This window comes from Solea senegalensis, linkage group LG2, assembly GCF_019176455.1.
Source record: "Solea senegalensis isolate Sse05_10M linkage group LG2, IFAPA_SoseM_1, whole genome shotgun sequence".
Taxonomy (NCBI): domain Eukaryota; kingdom Metazoa; phylum Chordata; class Actinopteri; order Pleuronectiformes; family Soleidae; genus Solea; species Solea senegalensis.
The window spans coordinates 9,064,130-9,083,065 of NC_058022.1; the positions used below are offsets into that span (position 1 = coordinate 9,064,130).

Below are 18,936 nucleotides of genomic sequence, written 5' to 3' on the forward strand. Positions count from 1 at the left end.
TGGTGATATCTCATAGCTGTTGTGGATAATGAAAAAGAAAAATAATTAAAGTGGTTAACTAAAACAAATAAAACAGTGTTTGGATTTTATGTAGCGTATGTGTTGGAAATGGCTTTTTTAAACACAGGTCTGTTGAGTTTAGGGAGGTTTTAAAATGTCACATTTGACGTAGACATAGGATGTGACGCATATTTTTAGATGACGAAATACTAAATCAATTTCATTTATCGCCTTGATCTCTAAATAAGAGGTTTTCACTTTGAAATACAAACATTTAAGGTTATTTTGAAGCTACAGGAAGCCACTGCAGAGGGGCTGAAGAGTCACATGTGGCTCTAGAGCCACAGATTGCAGACCCTTGGATTAAACACTAAGTGTGTGGTCCTGTGTGCCTTCTCAGGATTAAAACATTGAAAATTGTTTACAAAGTTTGTCGTGTCTGTGGTCTCCCATGTTTTTAAAATCAAGTCAGATTTGAAAAGCCTCGAGTGTGGAACAGACTTAATGCAAAACTGATCCATACACGCCTTGCATAGTTAAACTACAAGAAACTGATAGCATGATGCACTTAAACACATCACTTGCTGTCCATTACAGTGTTAACGTGACTTAACAAACACTTTCATGAAAGTTTTACTTTGATGAAAACAGTGGCCTGAGACACTGAGGGACATCAACTAGCAACATTTCCTCTGGGATGAGAAAACAAGGACTGGCTGATGTAACACTCATCTAACTTGATGCAATAACACAGAGACACAGAGTAAACATGATGATTAGGCCTCAGGGTCATTAGTCCACTATACCCGTGTTTCCCCAGGGAATCAATTTATTGTTGAGGTTATGTTTTGACTTGAGACAGGTCATCTCCATGCCAATGTACCTGTGCACAAGCTCCCTTTGCACTGAGTGAAGGCCACAGATTTCAAAACACTGTATTTGGATGACACTGGGTCGAAACCTAAACACCTTCACTTCTATATGTGTAGTAATAATCACAGCTTTTTCAAAGTAAAGGACCCAAAAGCTTTTTACCACCTATTATATATAGGAGTGAAACCCGGTGTGGTTGTCTTCTCCTGATGTATCAGAATAAATTAAATTAACCCGTTGGTGCTGATGGGAAAAAGCACAATCAAAGAAAACATTCTTCAACAGTTTGTAATAGAGACCTTAAATATCGATTGCACCTTTTGTGGCAAGCTATCAAATAGTCATTGAGATGTATCAATCATACAATGAGCCTAACAAATAAAATCAGTGGTTCATCAAAGTCAAAGAAGGATTCGTCCTCTAGAGACCAAATAGTTGGAGAATATTCTCAGAAAATTCTAGACATGGTTGTATGTGACAAACTGTGTATGTGGAACCAACCAACAACCATTCACGTTACAAAAAAGGTACAAAATTTAAACTGTGTAAAAACTGAAAATATGTATCAAAACTTTGATTTAGGTGGGAAAAGCCTCTTGTGTCTTGTGACTTTTGAAGTTTCAACCACGTCTCTACATTAAAGTATGACGACACTGTGAGGCTCCAAAGTGGACTGGGTTGTTCTTCTTCACAGTTTTTTTTGTCACCATGGTTACTCAAATCTTTTTGCCTGACACCAATGATCTTGGAGCAGGTCTCAACAGTGTAGCCCAGGCTGTTTTTATCATTAAATCCTTAATAAAGTCCACTGAACCAGCAAAGTTAAAACAACTCTCAATAAAAGAACAATAATAATTTTCTCATCAAATCACCAAAGTGACAGATCTATACTGAAATATCAACTACAAAGTTGTGCAAAGTGGCCACATGTGACACAAAATGGCAACAAATACACTGACAAAAGCTACCTGGAGTCACACAAAGAGGCAAAACAACCACAAAGAGACCAACACAACCAGAATGAGGCACAAACAAAACACAAAACAATTATCAAGGAAATGAATATAAACCATTTTGTGTTGTGTGTGTACACAGATTGGTGTTGTGTTCATATTATTCAGTTACAAAATTTGCAAAACAGGAAATTAAAAGTTCTTAGCTGGTATGAGTTTTTGGTGGAGGCGTGACAGTGAGGGTGTGACCCACTCTGAAATGTTAACTTGTTCTAAATGTCGATTGGAGTTTGTTGATACTCCGCAAAGAATAAAAGAAGCCACACTGCTTACAGGACGAGAGGTGTGTTTGTGTGTGTGTGTGTTTCCCGTTTCATCTTCTCACAGTATCCTGCGATCTTACTCTGACAAGTAGGTTAAACAATGATCAACGCGACACTTTTAGATTTTGCTTTTTCTCTGTCAGGACTGAACGACATGCCGACGAAGCACAGAGTCATTCTTTTCTCTCTGACCTTGCTGTGCTACTTTGTGATTTTCCTCGTAAACGGCGGCCTTATTTTGATGATCGTACTGGAGGAGAAACTCCACGAACCCATGTACATCTTCCTGTGCAATCTGTGCGTCAACAGCCTGTATGGGACAGTGGCTTTCTACCCCAAATTCCTGTATGATCTGTGGTCCAAATCTCACGTCATCTCTTACACAGGTTGCCTGCTGCAGGTCTTCCTAATATACACCTATGCAATCACTGACTTTTCTATTCTAGCTCTGATGGCTTACGACAGATACGTGGCCATATGTCGTCCACTGGAATATCACTCTGTCATGACTAAGAACAGAGTTGTGCTGTTGGTGTGTTTCTCCAGGCTCGTTCCCGTCTTCTGGGAGAGTGTGCACATAACGATGACCTCCAAACTCCAGTTATGTGGCTCTCACATAGACAAACTCTACTGTGAGAACTGGGCGATCCTTAAATTGTCCTGTAGTTCAATAACAGCGCATAACATTGTTGGATATATTATTACATTTTTCTACTTTGGGCACGATGTTTTCATAGTGTTCTCATACGTTCATATGATAAAATCAGCTGTGAAATCCAGAGAGGACAGGAGAAAGTTCATGCAGACGTGTGTGCCACATTTACTGTGCCTGCTCAACGTGTCGGTCGCGATGCTCTTTGACGTCATGTACGCGAGATACGGATCGGTGTCCGTGCCGCAGGGTGTGAGGAACTTCATGGCCATACAGTTTCTCTTGCTTCCACCTCTACTCAACCCCATTATTTATGGCCTCAAACTGACCCAAATACGCACCAGGTTGTTCAGCTTGTGTTCAAACAATAAACAGGGATTAGGCTGATGTACCTTTGAAACTCAGCAGACCATTCACACGACAGAGTAAGAGGAAAAACTCAAAGACCAACATGTGGGCGGGTATTTTGTGTGTGTATGTGCTCTACTTTCCTGTGGAGATTTTCATATTCAGTTTCCACTGACCCTGTTTATAGCGATAGACAGTATTTATCTCACATCATTCTGCCATTTTGGAGGCAGTATTTTATTATTTATCACGTTTCCAACATTTGCTCGCCAATACTACGTTCTACTAAATGTAGCTGTAATTTCACAGAGATCATATTTAAACTCAGGGTGGTGGCCATTTCAAAATATTATATTTTTCAGTGACCTGTAAATGGTTAACTTAGGCATAATATTGTTGAAATTGCATTTCAAGTTGTTCATAATATGTTTTGTAAAAAGATACTTAATTTAAAGTAAAATAAAGAGAAACATTTAATTTGAGTGCTTGTTGTTAATAGGTTATTATGCTATTATTTGACTGCTCCTGTCCACTTGAGATCAAATTGTGTTGTATGTGGCCACTGAACTAAAAATGGGGTTGACACCCCTGGTTTAACTGGTAATGAATTGTGCTCCAGGCTTTCTTTGTCAAGGAGGTTGTATTTTCAACAGCATAGGTTTATTTCTAAGTTTGTCCTTTTTCTTGATGGGTGAGATCTATGGTTCACACATGGGCGAGATCTATGGTTCACAAGATGGACGAGCTGGAACTACAGTTGGCTGGGAATCGCTATGTTAAGAACTGCTGTGTTGTGATTATAACCGAAACCTGGCTTCACCCGCGGATCCCCGACGCCGCAGTAGAGCTAGCTAGCCGCTCTCTCCACCGCTGGGACAGAAACCAAGACTCCGGTAAGAGCAGAGGAGGAGGTCTTTGCATTTACGTACATAATGACTGGTCAAACAATAGCAAAATCATAGATAAACACTGTTCCCCGGACATAGAATACATGTCAGTTAAATGCAGACCACATTATTTACCCAGAGAGCTAACAGTAGTGATAGTTACAGCTGTATACATACCTCCGGATGCTAACGTTAGCATAGCTCTCGCTAGCCTGCTAAAAACAATAAATACACAGCTGCGCGCGCACCCACACGGAGTTCACATTATAGCTGGGGATTTTAATCAGGCGAACCTTAAGACGGTTCTTCCGAAATTTTTTCAGCACGTTAAGTGTCCAACCAGGGGTGCAAACACACTGGATCATGTCTATTCTAACATCAAGCATGCATACAGAGCCATACCACAACCTCATCTAGGCCAGTCAGATCACCTCTCTCTGCTCCTTACCCCGGCATACACCCCTCTCAGGAGGAGAACTACACCTCTCAAAAAGACTGTTACAACCTGGCCGGACGATGCACTCTCTCAGCTACAGGACTGTTATGCGAACACTCAGTGGGAGGTATTTGAACACCAGGACCTGGCAGAGCACACAGAAGCAGTACTGTCATACATCAGGTACTGCATTGGGAACGTCACTGTGGAAAAGAGCATCAGGGTTTTTCCCAACCAGAAACCCTGGATGACCAGCCAGGTCCGAATGCTGCTCAGGAAGCGTGACGCTGCCTTCAAGTCAGGTGACAGGGAACTGTACAGTGCCTCCAGAGCAGACCTGAAGAGAGGAATCAAGGATGCTAAGTCGGCCTACAAGAAGAGGATAGAGGACCACCTCTCTGATAACAACCCGCGACAGGTGTGGCAAGGCATACAGCATATCACAAACTTCAGGGGCTGTAACATCACACCTGGGAACCCAGACGCCTCGCTGGCAGAGGAGCTGAACTGCTTCTTCGCAAGATTTGAGAAAACTGAGCCCCATACAGCCTCACCACCTCCGCAGCCACCAGCACCCAGCACCGTCACACTGACTGTACAGGATTCTGAAGTGAGACGGGTGCTAAGAGCAGTAAACCCAAGGAAGGCAGCTGGCCCGGACGGGATACCAGGGAAGGTGCTCAAAGCCTGTGCAGACCAGCTCTCACAAGTTTTCACCTGCATCTTCAACCGTTCCCTGTCTCAAGCCACCATCCCATCCTGCCTGAAGACAGCTACAATCATCCCCGTGCCAAAGAAATCATCCACAGACAGCCTCAACGACTACCGCCCAGTCGCCCTAACACCGGTCATCATGAAGTGCTTTGAGAGGCTGGTTCTTCACCACATCAAAGACAGCCTTCCTCAGACCTTCGATCCACATCAGTTTGCTTATAGAGCAAACAGATCCACGGAGGATGCCATAGCCATAGCTCTCCACACTGCGCTGAGCCACCTGGAACACCAGGGGAGCTATGTGAGGCTACTCTTCATCGATTACAGCTCAGCCTTCAACACAATCATCCCGGACATTCTGGTCAGTAAACTTGTGGATTTAGGCCTCCACCCACACACCTGTTCATGGATAAAAGACTTCCTCACGAACCGTCCACAGACTGTTAAACTTGGTAACCACATCTCCTCCACCCGCACACTCAGCACCGGCTCTCCACAGGGGTGTGTGCTGAGCCCACTACTGTACTCCCTCTACACCCATGACTGTAGCCCAACCCACCTTGGCAACACCATCGTCAAGTTTGCAGACGACACCACTGTGGTTGGACTAATCTCAGGGGGAGATGAGTCTGCTTACAGGGATGAGATCCTAAAGTTGACAACGTGGTGTTCAGCGAACAACCTGGCACTGAATGCCACAAAGACAAAGGAAATCGTCATCGACTTCAGGAGGCACCGCGCAGACCCAGCTCCCCTCTACATCAACGGTGTCTGTGTAGAGAGGGTCCAGACCTTCAAGTTCCTGGGCACCGTCATCTCGGCTGACCTCTCCTGGACCCCGAACATCACGGAGATCACCAAGAAGGCCCAACAACGCCTGCACTTCCTGAGAGTGCTCAGGAAAAACAACCTGGATGAGAAGCTGCTGGTGAACTTCTACCGCTCTTCCATAGAGAGCCTGCTGCTGTACTGCATCACAGTGTGGTACGCCAGCTGCACTGAAGCAGACAGGAAGGGTCTTCAGAGAGTCATCAACGCAGCACAGAGGATCATCGGCTGCACTCTCCCCTCCCTAAAGGACATTTACCACTCTCGCTGCCTGAACAGAGCGAGGAACATTGTTAAGGACAGTTCCCACCCCGGCTTTCATCTGTTCGACATGCTGCCCTCTGGCAGACGCTACAGGTGTGTCCGAGCTCGGACAAATAGACTTAAGGACAGCTTCTTCCCCAGAGCCATAACCACACTGAACATGGACATGCACTGACCATCCTACCTCTACCACATACTCTCACACATTCTGGCATGTGCAATACTCTACATTTCATGCTGAAATGCTTATTTATTTAATAATTTACTCCACACTATGCAATACTTATATACTGTGCACTACTTATATTGTATATACAGATTTTTATCCTGCTTAAATTACATTCCAACTGTGCAATATCTGTATTTTTAAATGGTACCCTGCTAAAATCACTTTCATACTGTGTAAATGTTTATATTTCTATTTTTATATACTGCAAAATTACATTTCACTCTGTGATATTTATATTCTATATGCTGCTAAAATCATATCTCACACTGTGATATTTATATTTCTATATTTCATATACTGTTAAAAAAAAAAAAATAAAAAATACACTTCACACTGTGGAAATAGTCTTATTTATTATTTTTTATACCCTGCTATGGGTCACGTCTCATAGAAATGCACTTTTTATATTTAAACCCTGATACAGACCTGCTATTTCATATTGTGCAATAAGAATGATGGCTGTATATCCTTTAATGTAGTACGCTGCAACTGAAAACCCACCTCACGTTAACTAGGGTCACTTTTTCTTTTTAATGTCCTTGACCCATACACTGGTTGTTGTTGTTGTTGTTGTTATTGTTCTTCGTTGTTAGCTGTATGCACTTTCAAGGTGAAGTCAAGTAAATCTCGTTGTACAACTTGTATAATGACAATAAAGGCATTCTATTCTATTCTATTCTATGATCACTCCCCAGGTGTGGGTGGGTTTTCTCTAGGTTCATCGCTTTCCTGGCACAGTACAAAAACATGCAGATTTGGGCATTCGGCAAAATTGGACACTCTAAATAGATCCTCGGACAGGCCCTCCGAGTCCTGACTGTTCCAAAGTCAAGGCACAAATCCAGAGGAGGCCGAGCCTTTGCTGTCAGAGCCCCTCGACTTTGGAATGACCTGTCTGAGAAGATGAAGTTTTCAGAATCAGTGGCATCCTTTAAATCACTATTTAAAACCCATTTTTATTGTGAATTTGTCTTTTATTTACTTTGAATTATTGTTATATTGTATTTCTGGCGTTCTTTAATCTGTTCTGTGAAAGCACTTTGTAACATCAGTTTTTATAAATAAAGTTATTATCAAACCTTTGAGCAGATGGACTACAGCAACAGGAGTTATTCCTGCCACTTTATTCAGGGTCCTGGGTACCTAAAAAAGTGGCCACTGAGTGTAAAGTGCCTCTTCTGAGTAATCTACACAGGCTACATTTGTTCCACTGCACAGGTTGGAAGAGAGAAAATTAAATCTCGGGGTTTTTTACACCAATTTACACCAACTTACAGTTTGACATTATAATTTGTTCCCTCTTAAAAACAAATTACAATGATGAAAGAACAAAGAATTTATTCAAAACTGCATTTAGTTTAACTGTAAAAATCCCCTTATAACCAAACATGACTGTGGAATATTCTGAAGTACGTAATGATGGACCATGCCAGTGCAAACAAAAGTGAACACAATGCCCCTCATTCAGAGGAGACTTCAACTTCAAACTCTCTTCAAAAACAAAAAAGTGTCTTCGCTTAAGAAAAAAGTGCAATTTTTTGACACTTTTGTAAACATCAATTCCACATCAAATTGAATGATACCTTTAATAAATGAAAACTTGAAAAAAATAATCTAATTTACAATATTGGGATTGATTTGGCTAGGATGAAGATTGTGGACGAACATGGTCCACTGTGGTGGAGACGAAGAAGAAGATGAAGAAGAAGATGAAGAAGAAGACGAAGAAGAAGACGAAGATGAAGAAGAAGGCAAAGAAGACGAAGAAGATCTTAACCATCAAAACTACCTAACACTAACCCTTACCATAACCCAAATCTAACCCCAACTCCAGGTCTTAACCTTGAAAAAAGGTGACAGAAAGTGACGACCAGCCAAATGTCCTCACTTTGCCAAAAGTCCTCACTCCATACGGTTTATACGATTTTTGGTCCTCACAAAGCGCAAATACAAGAACGCACACACACACTGAAGTGTCCCAGCTCACCATGACGTCAGGGCTTGAACACAGACACACACACACTGCTGCAGAGTGAGGCTTGTCTTCTATAAAGTCCTGACTTACAGCTGACCACACAGACAGATTTCCACCTTTTCCATGCACAACACGCCTGTTCTCTAACTACTGCTTATAATAACTGTTTGCTCATTTCAGAAATGAGTAATCCACTTGTTGTTGTATTCACACTGTCTGGCTTCAATGCGACAGCCAACTACAGAGGCACACTGTTATCTCTCACTGTATTGACGTATTGTGTGATCTTGCTGGTGAACGTGTGTCTCATTTTAACAATAGTACTGGACAAGACCCTTCATGAACCCATGTATATTTGTTTGTGTAATCTGTGCGTGAACGGGATCTACGGCACTGTGGCCTTTTACCCCAAATTTGCGTCTGACCTTCTCTCCGACATTCAAGTGATATCATATGTGGGCTGCTTTTTGCAGTACTTTGTCATATACTCCTACGCAACTATCGACTTCTCAATTTTAGCCCTGATGGCCTACGACCGATACGTGGCCATATGTCACCCGCTGAAGTACCACTCCATCATGTCGACGAGGAGGACGGCTGCGTTCGTGTGTCTGACGTGGCTGGTGCCGCTTGGCTGCGAGGTCATCGTTGTGTCGCTGACGTCCACGCTGGACTTGTGTGGCTCGCAGATAAAGAAACTCTACTGCGAGAACTGGGCCGTCGTCAAACTGGCTTGCAGCTCGACGATGGCGAACAACATCGTCGGGCTGCTCGTTATCTCCTTCTACAACGGCCACGTGGTCTTCATCCTGAGCTCGTACGTGCGAGTGGTGAAGGCGGCGTTGAGCAGCAGGGACAGCATGAGGAAGTTCACGCAGACGTGTGTGCCACATTTGTTGTGCTTGATTAACGTCACGGCTGCCCTGCTCTTTGACACCATGTACTCCAGGTACGGGTCGATGTCCGTGCCGCAGAATGTGAGGAACTTCATGGCGATACAGTTTCTCATGCTCCCACCGCTACTTAACCCCATTATTTACGGACTGATCCTGACTAAAATCAGAACTAGAGTGATAGCTTTGTGTTTGATGGCAGGTCAAAGGATTAAACTGAGCCTGAAGGTTTGATATACAAGCGTCAATGACACTTTTGTTGTTTTGGTTATTTGGTTATTGGTTGTTATTTAATGCCTAAGCTTCCACTGATATAGACGGTGGAGAATGAGTTGTGCTCTACTCTGTGTTTCAGCTGATTTGACTTAGAGCAGGGCTGTCCAACTGGCCTCTCAGACGGTAAACGTCACATACAGATACAGCACTGTTTTATAATAATGTAGCCCTGGCCAAATCTCATTTGGTCATTACATTTAAAAGCAATTCAATAAAATCATTCACATCTAAATGTCTAAAAATATGGTGAAGTGAATATGTTAAACATTTAAAGATAAATGAACTGAAATAGATTTAACATAAGATAAGATAGTCCTTTGTTAGTCTCACAGTGGGGACATTTTAATTTGTAGCAGTAAAGATAAAGATAATAAATAATAAACATGCATTTCCAAGGAAGTACCAGACTATAAAAAGTAAAAAAAAAAATTTATAGTATAAACAAAGGACGTATATTGCACTTGTGTAAAATGACAGTATATTGAACGTGGGATGAGTAGCCTGATTATGTGTGGTCTACTGAGAGCAGTGCTTGGTGTCCTGCAGGGGGTGGGAGAGAGACGAGAGCTTAGAAGTCATTCTCCTCTCTCCCACCACCTCCACTGGGTTGAGGGTGTTTGTAGAGAGATTTATTTAATTTTTTTTAAAAACAAACAAGTCATGAGTTAAAAAAGGTAACAGCGCCCGAGTACAGTTAAAAAAAGGTTTTAAGAAGTGACCAAGAACCCAGGCGCCTTCTCATAGTACTACTACACCGAGCAGACTTTAGAGCTACATGGGAAACTATTATTTAAATACTCTTGATTACTTGATTATTACTAATTTAGGAATACTTTCCCGTTCGTAGATTAGATTAGAATTTATTGATCATGGGGGAATTCACTTGTTGCAGCAGCAAAAAGTTTAGAGGTAAAGGAAAAGATGCTCAATTATGCTCAACATTTTTTTTGTTAAATTTGATATAAATAAGAATATAAAATAAATGACAAGTTATTTAAAACATCATCAGGATATTTACATAATGTGCAACCTGTAATTATGAAAAATGACATTATTGAATTATCGCACAGGTTAACCTTTATATATATTTAGTTTTGTTTTTTGATTACCCGTTTGATGTATTTAATGTTAAAATTACTATTTTTTTCTTAATCTAAAATATGAAATGTACAGCAAGTGTAGTCAACAAAATGTTTATTTAAGTTATTTAACTGTTTGCTTAAGTTACCATTTGTTGTTATTTGACTTTCATCAGATGGAAGAAACACATCATTACCAAAAACAAACACAAACTATATGGACACAGTTCTTCCAAGATAAACACCTCTCAACTTCCTTTAGATAGACTATACAGTTAAGGGAAGAGTAAGGGGAAAAAGTGGGTCCAGTTTGGGTAAGTGTACAGGAAATTAATGTATACCAAATAACAATGTAAACATATGTGCGGTAAGAATGTTGAAAACACAGATGACGTGATTGCCAACACTCTCCAGATGGACTTACACCAGAGGCTGATGAAAGGCAGCTGTTGTTGCTATGATGTCCCTGGTGTAACTCAATGAAAAACAACAGAGTCCCAGGAAACACAGTTCGTGAGCTAAGAATGATCTAGTGGTCAGTGTGTGCCCATAGATGTTTGGGCCATGACAATCACCACACTGGACTGCAGCCATACAGACCAGAGCTTGACACGGCACAGGCATATATCAGTGTACGCCTGAAAACGTGACTTTAGATCCTATAGGTGATTTTACGACTGGTTGCCAACTTGGTCTTCACACATCAAATGACAATTCAGACAATATAAAGATGTTGACTATCTTCATTTAGAAAACATTGCAATCCACTTTTAGGGGGGTGGGAATCCCAGGATGTGATACGAAATACACGGTCAACAATATCAATTTTATCACGATACAACAATTCTGTGATAATCGATATATTGCAAGACAATCGTATAGCGCAGGGGTGTCAAACTCATTTTTGTTCAGGGGCCACATACAGGACAATTTGATCTCAAGTGGGCCATACCAGTAAAAATAGTAAAATAATAGCATAATAACCTATGAACAACAAGAACTCCTTTGTTTTTTCTCCTTTGTTTTACATTTAATGAAGGATATTTTTACAAAACATGAAATTTCTGAAAGTGCAGTTTCAACAATATCATGCCTAAACTTACTATTTACACATCACATCTGGATCTATAAAGGCACAAACATTTAGTCACTGGTATCTGGAAGTGAAAAATATTGTATTTGACATTACATTTAGATTGTAATCGTAGTGTGAAATTTTAACAAATTCATCCTATGGGCCGGATTGGACCCTCTGGCGGGCCGGTTCTGGCCCCCGGGCCGTATGTTTGACACCCCTGGTATAGCGATACATCACCATATCTGTCTCACAGAAGAAAACGAAACGTCCGTGAAAAGTTCAAAGTGCAGGATTTCTCTATTTATTCTCAACATGAAGAACAAAGTGCATAATGTGGATGAGGCATCTCTTAACATAGCTTTATCCACCATTATTCTGCAGTAAACTCCCTCTTCTTCATCCAGGTAACTTTCTGTCAATCATTTGAGCAGCGCCACCGTGAGGAGACATGAAGAAGTGACGACCAGTGAGTGAAACTGGCAGGCACTGTTTACTTTAGAGTGCCTTAATTTGTACATTTTTTTAAATATCTATCCCTGGCAAATTCAGAAAATGTTTGTGATGCGGCTGACCACTCACAATCACCGCTTTCAGCTGTCGCTACAGACTCCTCTTTTCACTTTTGAGATTTTAGACATTTCCTTGGAGATTAACGCATGTTTTCGGATTTTTTAACTGATCTGACCAATCAGTGGACGGTAGTCTGTTGACGTCACGTATAGTATCACTCAGCTTGCTTGGAACCTCACCAGAGCTGGTACCAAAAAAATGTACTATCACTAATGGAAAAGCAAAATAAAAACCTGGACTTTCGGTTATGGCGCCCAAGTAGAAGGACGTGTTTGCAGTTGCTCTCAAAATAACTTCTTAAAACTCCTGCTCACGCACAAAAACGGTAAAGAAAGAAGAGGGACAAAAACACAGCAAGATATGGCTAACCCGACCAAAACACAAAAGGGGAAGAACGAGCCACCATCCAAACAGACGAACAATCTCCGAGGCAATGAAGCCCCAAAAGCTAACACCAGCATGGCTACGCGAGACGCTAATAAAGAGCCAGCAGATGGAGAGCCGGCGGTTGGCAAAAAAGACGGGTCTGTGGGAGATAAAGTTGACCAAGTGTTGGCCATGTTGGGCTCAGTAAAAGATGAGATTGCTACAATGAAAACAGGTTTCACCACGAAGCTTGACAACATAACGGTAGCTATACGAGACCTGAAAAAGGAGATGGGCGACTGCAATGAGCGCGTATCGCAGGCGGAACATCGTATATCTGGCACTGAGGATGAGGTACTTGGTCTACAGACCAAAGTGTGCATTTTGCAAAAGTAAAACAAGGATACGGAGAACAAACTTTTGGACCTGGAGACAACTTAAGACTCGTGAATATGCCAAAAGGAGCCGAGGGAGCAAATATATGCACGTTCTTAGAGCATTGGATACGAGATGCGCCGGGAGGGGATGAGACACCGCTGTCGCCATTCGTATTGGAAAGAGCGCATAGGATCGGACCAAAGACGGACATTACATCGCGCCCAAGAGCACTGATAATGCGTTTTCTCAATTACAAAGACAAGCAGACGGTCCTACAGGCTGCGAGGGACACAACAAGTTTGTTTCTATTCAGATTTGGCCACTGGGCTGCTCCAGCAGAAGAAAGGGGTTTGACCCTATCCGTGAGGAGCTGAGAAAGATGAACATCAGGCATGGAGTGGCTTATCCTGCTAAGCTTCTGGTGACTTATAGGTGACTAACACATGTTAGGTGTAGAGCGACAATCCATAGATTTGTGAGAGACTTAAAGCTAATGGATGTATGGGGGGAAAGGAATCAAAATAATAAAGCCTATTCCTGTCATTCAGGCACCCACCATACTTACTCTAGAATAGATTATTTTCTTATCTCTACCATATTGCAATCCAAAGTTCGCGATTGCTCGGATCACGCCCCCTGCTGTTTGGTCTATAGAGATCTGAAGCTTAAAAGAGACCCTCCGAGATGGCAATTTCAGCATAAATGGTTACAGGATGAAGACTTGGTGAAATACTTAAGTAAACAAATTGAATATGAAAGGCTCATCCTGGTGTAATCAAAAACTGACATTTCTGAAAAGAATATAATTGCACCTCAATTTAAAAACAGTTAACGATGTTAACTAGCGACGGGAATCGGTATCGGTAAGTATCTGTCCGATATTGGTCAAAATCACTGGATCGGATCTTGGACAGATACAAATGTAAACTGCAACACAATCCACAGACTGTAAAAATCTGAAATAAAAATAGAGCAAAAGCATTTAAACTCAACCATGTTTGGGCTGTTGGTCACAACAATGTTTGTAACACAGTCGGAGAATTATGTCTTTGAAATGACTCGGCATAAATGTGTCGTTAACAGCTTCAGAGTTCATCAATGGTATATAATTGCTGTATCGGGCTAGTATCGGTATCTGTAGATAATTGAGTTTGTGATATCGGTATCGGTATCGGTATCGGTATCGTACACAAAAAGTGGTACCATTCCAACTCTAATGTTAACCCCAGAACTGTACAAACCCATCCAGCACACATTAGGGTGGATGGAAGCCAGTTGTTTGTGGCGTTACATTATTTTGACATAATCATAGTCTCCTCTGGTTTATTCCAGCTCACTGATTGGACCGTCTGAATTCACGTCCTCAGCAGCACATCGCCGGCTGTTGCCAGTAAACAGTATAAAACTGTGTCAGGGTGACATTACGGACTGTTAGTGATGGACTAATACAGTGTTGAATGTCTTTGTAAATGTAAATAATGCAGGAGAGAACTTTGAATATGATGGATAATGTTTCAGTCATTTCTATGTTTACTCTGACGGGGTTTAACGGCACAGCAAACCACAGAGTCACTCTCTTTGCTCTCACTCTGCTGTGCTATGGTGTGATTTGGCTGGCAAACATGACCATTATTGTGACAATCTGTATGGACAAATCTCTTCACGAGCCCATGTACATCTTCCTATGTAACCTGTGCATCAATGGACTCTATGGGACTACAGGTTTTTATCCAAAATTACTCAGTGATCTTTTGTCTTCCACTCATGTCATCTCTTACAGTGGATGTCTCCTGCAGGGCTTTGTGGTTCACTCTTCAGTTTGTGCAGATGTAACTCTTCTAGCATTAATGGCCTTTGACAGATATGTGGCTCTGTGTCAGCCTCTGACATACAACTCTGTGATGACGAAGGGAAGAATATGTGTCTTTCTGTCCATCGCTTGGCTTGTACCCATTTATTTGATTTTGCAATCGACAATAGCAACATCATTAGCACGAGTGTGTGGCTCACATATACCAAGAATCTACTGTATTAATTATTTTGTCAATAGACTCGCTTGTACTGCCTCATTAGCCAGTGCTGTTCTTCCGGCGTTTAACTACACCATTTATGTGCTGCATTTCTTTTCTATTGTGTGGTCTTACATCCACCTGATCAAAGAATGCATCATTTCCAGTGAGAACAGAAGCAAGTTTATGCAAACATGTCTGCCACATCTCTTCTGTCTCACTATCTTATTTGTAAGTATGTTTTTTGACTTGTTGTACATACGATTTGGCAACAACAGAATATCACACCACGTCGGGAATTTCATGTCCATTGAATTTCTCATCATCCCTCCCATCTTCAACCCCCTGATATACGGTTTGAAGTTGACACAAATAAGAAAAAAGATCACGCAATTTTTCATCAGAAAGAAGTAAAGTTCATGTTGTATGTCGTCGTCTGCCTTGTTGAAGTGCAAGGAAGGAACGTATAAGAAATATTTTTGTCATTTTCTGTTATAATTTTGCATCTATTTTTCAGTTTTAATGGATGCACTAACACTGTTATGTAGCATACATAGAGTGAATTTTACTGTGTTGATTAGATAGTTTATAATCTACATGGAAAGTGTTGCTATTCTTGCTTTTAACTAGTCTAGAGCTGAAACAATTACTCGATGAATCGATTATTAATCCATTACTAAATGAATTGTCAACTACTTTGATAACCAATTAATCAGTTTGAAGCTTTTTCATGATTAAATCAAGATTTCAGATTGTTTCAGCTTCTTAGATGTGAATATTTGATAGTTTATTTGCTCCATATTACAAAGAAATCTTCAAAAACTGAATCATTTCAGTTTGTGGACAAAAACAAGACATTCGAGAACATCATCATTTCCAGGTTTGACAAACACTGATTTAGTGTGGACCAAACGATTACTCGATTAATCGTGAAAATATCGTTAGTTGCAGCTCTAAACTAGTGCTATTATTTGACTCGTATACTGTATTCACAGGTTGAACAGTGTGGAAATAAAGTAAGAGAGACAAGGTTGAGATGGTTTGGTCACGTGCAGAGGAGGGACAGTGATTATATTGGACGAGGGATGTTGAAGATGGAGCTGCCGGGCAGGAGGAGAAGAGGAAGACCTACGGAGAAGGTTCATGGATGTTGTGAAGGAGGACATGAGGACAGCAGGTGTAACAGAAGAGGACACAAGAGAGAGGACATGATGGAGGCAAATGATGATCTGCTGTCGCGACCCCGAGAGGGAGAAGTCAAAAGAAGAAGACGAAGGAGAAGAACAGGCAGAAGTGTAACCAGAACAGGCCTCACCTCCAGACTGCTTTATTGATTCTTTTTTAACTGTGTTGTCACACACTGTCCAGAAATGTATGGCAAAACATTTTCTCCCCATCCTTTTAAATCTTCACTTCCCTCATCTATGTTTAAACCCCAATGAACACAAATAAAATCACAGCCATGCTAAATGTGTCTTGATCAGAACATCATCATATCAGATGTTTATTATTCACAAAGCAAAATAAATGATCAAATTTAGAATAAAAAAGGTTTGAAAGGCAGAAGTTGAAGTAGATATTCAAGTTTGTGATAGCGGTATCAGTATCGTACACAAAAAGTGGTACCATCCCAACTCTAATGTTAACTCCAGTACTGTACAAACCCTTCCAGCACACATTAGGGTGGATGGGGAGGTTGAAGCCAGTTGTTTGTGGCATTACATCATCTTTGACATAATCATAGTCTCCTCTGGTTTATTCCAGCTCACTGATTGGACCGTCTGAATTCCAGTCCTCAGCAGCACATCGCTGGCTGTTGCCAGTAAACAGTATAAAACTGAGTCAGGGTGACAGTACGGACTGTTAGTGATGGACTAATACAGTGTTGAATGTCTTTGTAAATGTAAATAATCCAGGAGAGAACTTTGAATATGATGGATAATGTTTCAGTCATTTCTATGTTTACTCTGACGGGGTTTAACGGCACAGCAAACCACAGAGTCACTCTCTTTGCTCTCACCCTGCTGTGCTATGGTGTGATTTGGCTGGCAAACATGACCATTATTGTGACAATCTGTATGGACAAATCTCTTCACGAGCCCATGTACATCTTCCTATGTAACCTGTGCATCAATGGACTCTATGGGACTACAGGTTTTTATCCAAAATTACTCAGTGATCTTTTGTCTTCCACTCATGTCATCTCTTACAGTGGATGTCTCCTGCAGGGCTTTGTGATGCACTCTTCAGTTTGTGCAGATGTAACTCTTCTAGCATTAATGGCCTTTGACAGATATGTGGCTCTGTGTCAGCCTCTGACATACAACTCTGTGATGACGAAGGGAAGAATATGTGTTCTTGTGTCCATCGCTTGGCTTGTACCCATTTATTTGATTTTGCAATCGACAATAGCAACATCATTAGCACGAGTGTGTGGCTCACATATACCAAGAATCTACTGTATTAATTATTTTGTCAATAGACTCGCTTGTACTGCCTCATTAGCCAGTGTTGGTGTTCCAGCATTTAACTACACCATTTATGTGCTGTATTTCTTTTCTATTGTGTGGTCTTACATCCACCTGATCAAAGAATGCATCATTTCCAGTGAGAACAGAAGCAAGTTTATGCAAACATGTCTGCCACATCTCTTCTGTCTCACTATCTTATTGTTAAGTATGTTTTTTGACTTGATGTACATACGATTTGGCAACAACGGTATATCACACCATGTCGGGAATTTCATGTCCATTGTATGTCTCGTCATCCCTCCCATCTTCAACCCCCTGATATACGGTTTGAAGTTGACACAAATAAGAAAAAAGATCACGCAATTTTTCATCAGAAAGAAGTAGAAGAAGTTCATGTTGTATGTTGTCGTCTGCCTTGTTGAAGTGCAAGGAAGGAACGTATAAGAAATATTTTTGTCATTTTCTGTTATAATCTTATTTTTTTGGCGTGCATCTATTTTTCAGTTTTAATGGATGCACTGGTTATGTAGCATACATATAGTGAATTGTACTGTGTTGATTAGATAGTTTATAATCTACATGGGAAGTGTTGCTATTCTTGCTTTTAACTAGTCTAGAGCTGAAACAATTACTTGATGAATCGATTATTAATCCATTACTAAATGAATCGTCAACTACTTTGATGACCAACTAATCAGTTTGAAGCTTTTTCATGATTAAAACAAGATTTTGGATTGTTTCAGCTTCTTAGATGTGAATATTTGATAGTTTATTTGCTCCATATTGTGGACAAAAACAAGACAGTCCAGAACATCATCATTTCCAGGTTTGACAAACACTGATTTAGTGTGGACCAAACGATTACTCAATTAATCGTGAAAATATCGTTAGTTGCAGCTCTAGACTAGTGCTATTATTTGACTCGTATACTGTATTCACAGGTTGAACAGTGTGGAAATAAAGTAAGAGAAAAGGTTGAGATATAAGTATGTTTTTTGACTTGTTGTACATACGATTTGGCAACAACAGTATATCACACCACGTCGGGAATTTCATGTCCATTGAATTTCTCATCATCCCTCCCATCTTCAACCCCCTGATATACGGTTTGAAGTTGACACAAATAAGAAAAAAGATCACGCAATTTTTCATCAGAAAGAAGTAAAGTTCATGTTGTATGTCGTCGTCTGCCTTGTTGAAGTGCAAGGAAGGAACGTATAAGAAATATTTTTGTCATTTTCTGTTATAATCTTGCATCTATTTTTCAGTTTTAATGGATGCACTAACATTGTTATGTAGCATACATAGAGTGAATGTTACTGTGTTGATTAGAT

At 40.8% G+C, this 18,936-nt stretch overlaps 4 protein-coding genes across 4 annotated transcripts; all 4 read left to right on the forward strand.

Moving 5' to 3' along the window:
• The first annotated feature begins 2,195 nt into the window (after positions 1–2,195).
• LOC122765191 (putative gustatory receptor clone PTE03) lies at positions 2,196–3,530 on the forward strand. The gene has a single exon (XM_044019323.1). It carries the CDS (start codon positions 2,250–2,252, stop codon positions 3,186–3,188), a length of 939 nt encoding a protein of 312 aa, XP_043875258.1. The 5' UTR covers positions 2,196–2,249; the 3' UTR covers positions 3,189–3,530.
• A 5,071-nt stretch (positions 3,531–8,601) lies between these two features.
• Positions 8,602–9,883, forward strand: LOC122765244 (olfactory receptor 13-like). Its single transcript, XM_044019398.1, has one exon. It carries the CDS (start codon positions 8,665–8,667, stop codon positions 9,607–9,609), a length of 945 nt encoding a protein of 314 aa, XP_043875333.1. The 5' UTR covers positions 8,602–8,664; the 3' UTR covers positions 9,610–9,883.
• A 4,687-nt stretch (positions 9,884–14,570) lies between these two features.
• On the forward strand, positions 14,571–15,810 carry LOC122765090 (olfactory receptor 4Q2-like). The gene has a single exon (XM_044019164.1). It carries the CDS (start codon positions 14,601–14,603, stop codon positions 15,543–15,545), a length of 945 nt encoding a protein of 314 aa, XP_043875099.1. The 5' UTR covers positions 14,571–14,600; the 3' UTR covers positions 15,546–15,810.
• Positions 15,811–17,011: 1,201 nt separating this feature from the next.
• Positions 17,012–18,265, forward strand: LOC122765092 (olfactory receptor 4Q2-like). Its single transcript, XM_044019165.1, has one exon. The coding sequence runs from the start codon at positions 17,063–17,065 to the stop codon at positions 17,984–17,986; it is 924 nt and encodes a 307-aa protein (XP_043875100.1). The 5' UTR covers positions 17,012–17,062; the 3' UTR covers positions 17,987–18,265.
• Positions 18,266–18,936: the final 671 nt, after the last annotated feature.